This window comes from Cyclopterus lumpus, chromosome 21, assembly GCF_009769545.1.
Source record: "Cyclopterus lumpus isolate fCycLum1 chromosome 21, fCycLum1.pri, whole genome shotgun sequence".
Classification (NCBI taxonomy): Eukaryota; Metazoa; Chordata; class Actinopteri; order Perciformes; family Cyclopteridae; genus Cyclopterus; species Cyclopterus lumpus.
Genome location: NC_046986.1, coordinates 4,213,972 through 4,220,855, shown reverse-complemented (window position 1 = coordinate 4,220,855; position 6,884 = coordinate 4,213,972). Strand labels below are relative to the sequence as shown.

The 6,884-nt window shown below is 48.4% G+C and overlaps 1 protein-coding gene across 1 annotated transcript; it reads left to right on the top strand.

Annotated features, from left to right (window-relative positions):
• Positions 1-4,406: 4,406 nt before the first annotated feature.
• Positions 4,407-5,692, top strand: LOC117750698 (trace amine-associated receptor 13c-like). The gene is made up of 2 exons (XM_034561985.1): positions 4,407-4,689; positions 4,876-5,692. The coding sequence occupies exons 1-2, from the start codon at positions 4,517-4,519 to the stop codon at positions 5,690-5,692; spliced, it is 990 nt and encodes a 329-aa protein (XP_034417876.1). The 5' UTR covers positions 4,407-4,516.
• Positions 5,693-6,884: the final 1,192 nt, after the last annotated feature.

The window sequence follows — 6,884 nt, the reverse complement described above, 5'->3', positions numbered from 1 at the left end:
AGAAACAGACTCCGCCTCTCTCCACGCTTTCAGAAGGTTGAGGTGATAAATATGTGTAGCTCCACCCCTGTCAGAACACACCACCTCATAGTCGACATCCCCCACTCGCCGTGTGACCACAAAGGGCCCTTGCCACTTGGCGAGGAGTTTAGAGCTGGAAGAAGGAAGCAATACAAGTACCTTCTCTCCCGGTGTGAATTGTCTCAGCCTGGCCCCTCTGTCGTACAGGAGTTGTTGACGCTCTTGGGCCTGGAGCAAATTCTCACGTGACATCCTACCCAGCGTGTGGAGCTTTGCTCGCATGTCCAGGACTTACTGGATCTCGTTTTTGCTGGTGCTCGGCCCCTCCTCCCAGTTTTCCTTAATCAGGTCGAGCACCCCCCTCGGAGTCCTGCCGAACAAAAGTTCAAAGGGAGAAAATCCCGTGGAGGCCTGGGGAACCTCCCGCACTGCAAACAACAGAGAGTCAAGCCATTTATCCCAATTACGTTCATCGTCATTAATAAATTTACGGACCATGGACTTCAAAGTCTTATTCAGACGCTCCACCAGACCGTCTGTCTGTGGGTGGTACACACTGGTCCGAATAGACTTAATGCCCAATAACCCGTAAAGTTCTCTGTGTTCTTGACATGAACTGGGTGCCCTGGTCAGTCAGAATCTCTTTCGGGATTCCGACTCGGGAGATGATCTGAAACAGCGCCTGCGCGACACTCTTTGCAGAAATGTTGCGCAACGGCACTGCCTCCGGATATCGCGTTGCGTAATCCACCAGGACTAATACAAAGCGATATCCGCGTGCACTCCGGTGAAATGGCCCGATGAGGTCCATAGCGATTCGCTTGAACGGAACCTCCATTAATGGCAGAGGACGCAAAGGCGCCCTCGGAATGGCCGCGGGATTTACCAATTGACACTCCGGGCAGGACGCACACCAACGGCGCACATCCGCCCGGATGCCCGGTCAATAAAATCGGGTCATTATCCGGTCCAGTGTTTTTTCATATCCCATGTGACCAGCCATCGGGTTATAATGAGCCGCCTGGAAAATCATTTCCAGGCGGCTCTTCGGCACCAGCAACTGGGTGCTTTCCTCTCCTGTCTGAGCGTCACTGCTCACTCAGTACAGTCTGTCCCTAATCAATGAAAAGTGCGGATATGACTGCGCTGCGTCAGGGCGCACCAACTGACCATCAATTCGTATCACTTGGTCGAAGGCTGAGCGTAGAGTATCGTCACGAGACTGCTCGAGTGGAAAATCCTCCATCGAGTGAAACTCGGGAGCGGGTGGAGTCTCCACAGGAGGCTCCGCCGGTTCCCCCTCCCCGTCTGCAGTGTCGGACGACCTCGCGTCGGCGCTGAGCACAGCACAGATATCACATATCCCTGTCGGCCGTGAACGCACCCTCGCCGCCTGTCCCATTAATTTATTAAACCCCCCAATCTGTTCCCAAGATTAGGGGGTACGTAAGGTGGGAGCTAACCGCGACCTTCACATTATGCTTTTTCCCCCCGCATCTAATTTCCGCTGACACCATAGGACATGAACATCCCCATGCACACACCTTATTTTCACCCACAATGCCTCCACCAATGCCCCGGGCCGAACCAGACTCTGGTGGATCATAGACTGCGTACAGCCCGAATCCACCATCGCCTGATGTGTACCCCCCTGGATTCTTACCGGAACGGGGTACGTCGCTCCCGGACCGGGGGACGGTGTTGGAGGGCCGGCAACCCGGATCACCTGGCCCACCTCCATCAGCGGACACTCTCTCCGGAGGTGCCCGGGCTGCCCGCACCTCCAACACTCCTGCCCTGGTGTTTGAGAACCCCCCTGTAGGTCAGGAAGAGTGCCGATGTTGGCCGTGGTTGGTGGATCGGGGACCCGAGGGAGGGGTGCTGGCCTCGGCGCCAGCCGTGCCCGAAGCTGCGGAGGTAGCGTCCTCCGTGGGGCGGGTATAGGCCGGGCCGTAGCCGCCGCACGACCACCGTCCCGCTGCCCGGGGGAATGAACGGCCAGGTGATCTTCCGCCAAGGGGATGGCGGTCTCTAGTTCCGCCGGCCGGTGACAGCGGACCCAGGCTGAGGTTCGGGACGGCAGGCCGCCCACAAACTGTTCCAGCACCACCTTCTCCGCTACCTCCTGTGCCCCCACCGAGCCTCCCGGTTGCAGCCATCTGGTGGCGGCGTCCTTCAGCTGCTGGGCGAAAACAAATGGTCGGTCCTCGGACCCCAGCCTGGCCTCCCGGAACCTCCGCCGGTGGTCCTCCGGAGACAGGCCCAGCCGCTCTATGACGGCTTTACGCACGTCAGCGTGCACCTGCCTGCTTACCGGGGGCAGCCCCAGAGCCGCTGTCTGTGCCTCCCCGGCCAGAAGAGGCAGGAGGTGGACCGCCCACTCTGCCTCCGGCCAGCCACACGCCCCCGCTGTAGCCTCGAATCAGTCCAGGAACGACTGAGTCATCCGCTGCGGTCATCCTGTGCAGGGTGATCCCCGCCAGCGCGGAGGGCCTCGCTGCCGGTGGAGCTGCAGCTGACCGGGCGGCGATCTGCTCCAGGGCGAAGGTCTGCCTCTCAGCCTGGTCCTGGAGAGCCCTCAGAAAAAGTCGGTTCATCTCCGCCTGCTCGTGCTGCATGGCTGCGATCCCCGCCAGCATCTGCCCCAGCGCCACGATCGGCTGGGTCGGCCCCTCGGCGTGCTGCTCCTGGTGCTCCATATGCCCACCCACGTTTGGCTCCACTGTAACAAGTTCGAGTCTCGGGCAGGCACCAAAGAGGCAACACACACACAATTGTGAGGGCAGTGACAGTTTTTATTTATTTGTCATGCTTCTGGTAGCGACCGATCCGGGCCTCCGCTACCCGCTCTTTCTCCTCTCCAGCTACTCCTGTTCTTATATGGAACACAGAACATAATTGATCCCAGGTGAGGCTCATTTACACATCATGACACTGTTCCCTGAACCACACCCCCGCTCCACCCACTCTGCAGCTGAGCCTAGCCACACCCCGCTGCCACAGATGTCTACTTGAAAATATATACCACATAACACCGTGTAACAGGTTCTTGTTGCCCCGCGAGTCTTCCCCAGAACAAAGATACTCCGCAGTCAAGATAGCATTCTCAACACGTTGCTTTATTGGTTGCTACACTTTCATGCTTTCTCTGGCAGTGCGCTCTCGGCGTCGTTCCCGAGCGCACCTGCTGGGTCTGGTTCCTCCATAGGCCGATTGTCGTATCTTGTCTGCCGCTGAGGCAGAATGTGTCCCTGCTCTCCTCTCTCGCTTCGCCGTCCCTACTGTAGATTATATAGGGGAGACATAAACCAAAGTAGACCCATCTGCATCATTATTAGACAGTCCGAGCAACTGACGAAGTATAAAGAGTGAGAACGTATGTGTAGGGTAAGTGGGAACTGTGGTTCGAATGGTCAAACAAACACTGGCCTTTCACTCAGACTACTTATTGTGTTTTGCTGGAAACCAAGTCTTCATTTACTTATTTTCATTAATTTTCTTAAGTATTTTATGACTTAATCCAGATCCAAGCACTTTTGTTTTACAAGTTAACCTAAAAACTAAGTAACCCAACATTTCAAGTTTATTTTGAAATGAGACTGTATGTATGTGACAAGGAGAAACTGTACTGTGAACAAGGAATTGGATTTTAACAAGTCACAATGCAGGAAACTGACACTGTCCCTGATGCGTCCAAAACTGACACGAGAGGGGTACCTTGTCTTAGAGTGTCATAGTTAGTAGCACCACTGACCAAGCATTTCAATTTGAAGAATTGGGAGTAAGAATGTGTTTGAGGGAGAGTGGGACATTTAGGAGTCTAATAGAAGAGCTAATTGGCAGATTAACAAGAGGGGAAAGGGGACATCCAGCCGGAGACTGGGACAAGCGACCAGCTGAAGATGAATCTGGTTGTCTGAGCAAATGGGGGCCTGAAGGTGCAGATGCAACCTGGCAGAGGTGACTGGAGATCAGAAACATATAAAGGGGTTTCCTGAGTAGTGATCAGAGAAAACTATTGAGGTGGGGAAGCAGGGAATCAGTGCAGGGGCATAAGTTCAACAACACGACATAACTACGAACCCATCAAGTTAAATCTCTTTATTGCAAAAGGTTTGAAAATATGCTTTTATCTATAGCCTTTTCAGGTTCATGGCATGATAGTAACCAGACGCTGTGCTCTCCCTTATTTTCGTCTTGGTCACGACTGTCCAAGACGAAAATAAATGAAACTTTGCAATGTGATGTGCCTTGCTGTTCCCCGTTGAAGAGTATGATGGAAATTGTAATTGTTTAGGTAAAAAAGGAAAAAAGTGGAGGGGAAATACAGGAAAACATCCAATGAAGATAGATGAAACAGTCAGGTGGAAGTTCAGTCACTCCGACTGATGTCACTAAGTTGTCACCAGAGTAAAAGAAGGAGGATGTGGAGGAAGAAAATAGATCAATCAGTTGTCTGACGAGCTCAGCATCATCTCGTCTCCTCTTCCTGAGAATGAAAACCCTTGAAGAAGCCGAACTTTGCTTTCCACAACTCCTCAACTCCTCCTGCAGGAAGAACATGCGTCCTCACTATGTATTTATGCTCAATTACATTTTACTGCCCTCCATCTCTCTGCTCACTGTGACTCTCAACCTGTTGGTCATCATCTCCATCTCCCACTTCAGGTATTCAAATGTTTTACCTCTTTGTAAAATTGGTATACAGAAAGGAAATGGTTGATGGAATGAAAGAAAACATATTAACATATCTTTCAGGGAAATATGTTTATGTGTTTCAGTCATTGCTTTTATCTTTTAATCACAATTTAAGCTACTAATAACGATCAGCATGTTGTTCTCTTATCTCTCCAGGCAGCTCCACACACCCACCAACCTCCTCCTCCTCTCTCTGGCTGTCTCAGATTCTCTCGTGGGTCCCCTTTTGTTTTTTCAAATAATGCTCATAGACAACTGCTGGTTTCTTGGTGACCTCATGTGTACTTTGTATACTGTTGTGGACTTTATTATTACTTCTGCTTCAATAGGAACCATGGTTCTCATAGCAGTTGACCGATATGTGGCTATTTGTGATCCTCTACATTATTCCTACAAAGTCACACAAAAAAGAGTTCAAGTCTGTGTTTGTCTGTGTTGGATATTTTCTGCTTTCCTTAACAGTCTGCTGCTGAAGAATAACCTGGAACAACCAGGCAGGTATAATTCATGCTTAGGAGAGTGTGTTGTTGTCATTAACTACATTGCTAGTCTTGCAGATATTTTTTTGTCCTTTATTGGTCCTGTCACTGTCATCATAGTTCTGTATATGAGAGTTTTTGTGGTGGCTGTGTCTCAGGCTCGTGCCATGCGCTCTCAGATTGCATCTTTCCCTCTCAAGTGTTCCGTGACTGTAACTGCTAAAAAATCTGAAATGAAAGCAGCCAGAACTCTTGGTGTTGTTATTGTTGTGTTTCTATTGTGCATCTGCCCATATTATTGTGTTGTACTCACAGGCCAGGACACCTTGTTTAATGCCTCATCTGTCGCCTTTGTAATTTGTCTGTTCTATTTCAACTCCTGTCTTAACCCTGTGATCTATGCCTTTTTTTACCCCTGGTTTAGAAAATCTATCAAGCTCATTGTTACTCTTAAGATACTGCAGCCTGGCTCATATCAGACCAACATGATGTAGAGCAGGGGTCACCAACCTTTTTGAAACTGAAAGTGTAAACAATAGTACGAAGGGCTACTTGTTTGATACAAACTTCCTGAATAACAAAGTTTCACAGATAACCTTTGAATTACATTAATGTATGTAAAGTGACTGATCACACATTAATGTTAATTATTCCTCACAATTATTATTGACAATGATTTCCACAACAATGATGGTAGGAAACACAGATATATGTAAACATTTATTTCTGTTAATCTGTTCCAACTCTGATATTTTTGTAAATATATTTGACAGTTTTGTTTGAAGCACATTGTAGTTGTGAAACTGATCAGCAACTGTACTTAATTATCCTCAGTTTGGTTGGACCACACAGTGTGAGGGGAAATAAAATCCGTTCTCTCTCACGCAAGTTTACAAAATCACTCCAATGTACCTTGACTCTGATAAGAAAATAAGCTTTCGATGTTTTGGCCACCGGATGATGGCACATGCACTTGAATGGTGGCCAAACAATAGTAATAATGACCTAAAATGTAAGTTCGTAAATCCTTACAACTTCTGAAGTCAGGAGAGAAAAAAATAAATATTGATTGCCTTGAGGCCTTACGCATTCTAATGCTGCGTTCACACCAAAAGCGTTGCGAATATTGACATCCATTCGCGTCTGTGCATTGACTTTCCATGGAATCTACTCTCGAGAAAAATTTGCAATGTTTTTGGTCCGAACGCAACATAAGAATGAAGTCTAGAATACTGATGATTTAAATGTAAATTGGAGAAAATGTTAAACAACACTTTTTCTCACACAGCCTGAATCTCTTTTCCCCTCCCTCTGTCACAGAAACACAGAGATACATTGACGCCGTCTCTCTTCCCTGTCACACTCTTATCTGCACATCGCTTTATTCGAATTGCAGTTTTGGTCACGTTTTATTTCTTCTTAGTCCTGCAGACCAGAAGGCTACCATCTTTGCCTGAGATGACGTAACAAACCTTAACAACCCTCTCTCTCTACAAGTATCAGTCACAATTGCAAATCATTTTGGGTGGATTTCACCGAAAAGCTATTTATTAAATGTTATTTCCGTGGCTACACAATAAACCCTATAGCTCAAACCTCATTAACCCTGTTTTTATATAATATATACGCAGGTCCAGAAATTATTTCTTTGACTTAAATATGTGCATGTAAGATGTTTAAATAGCA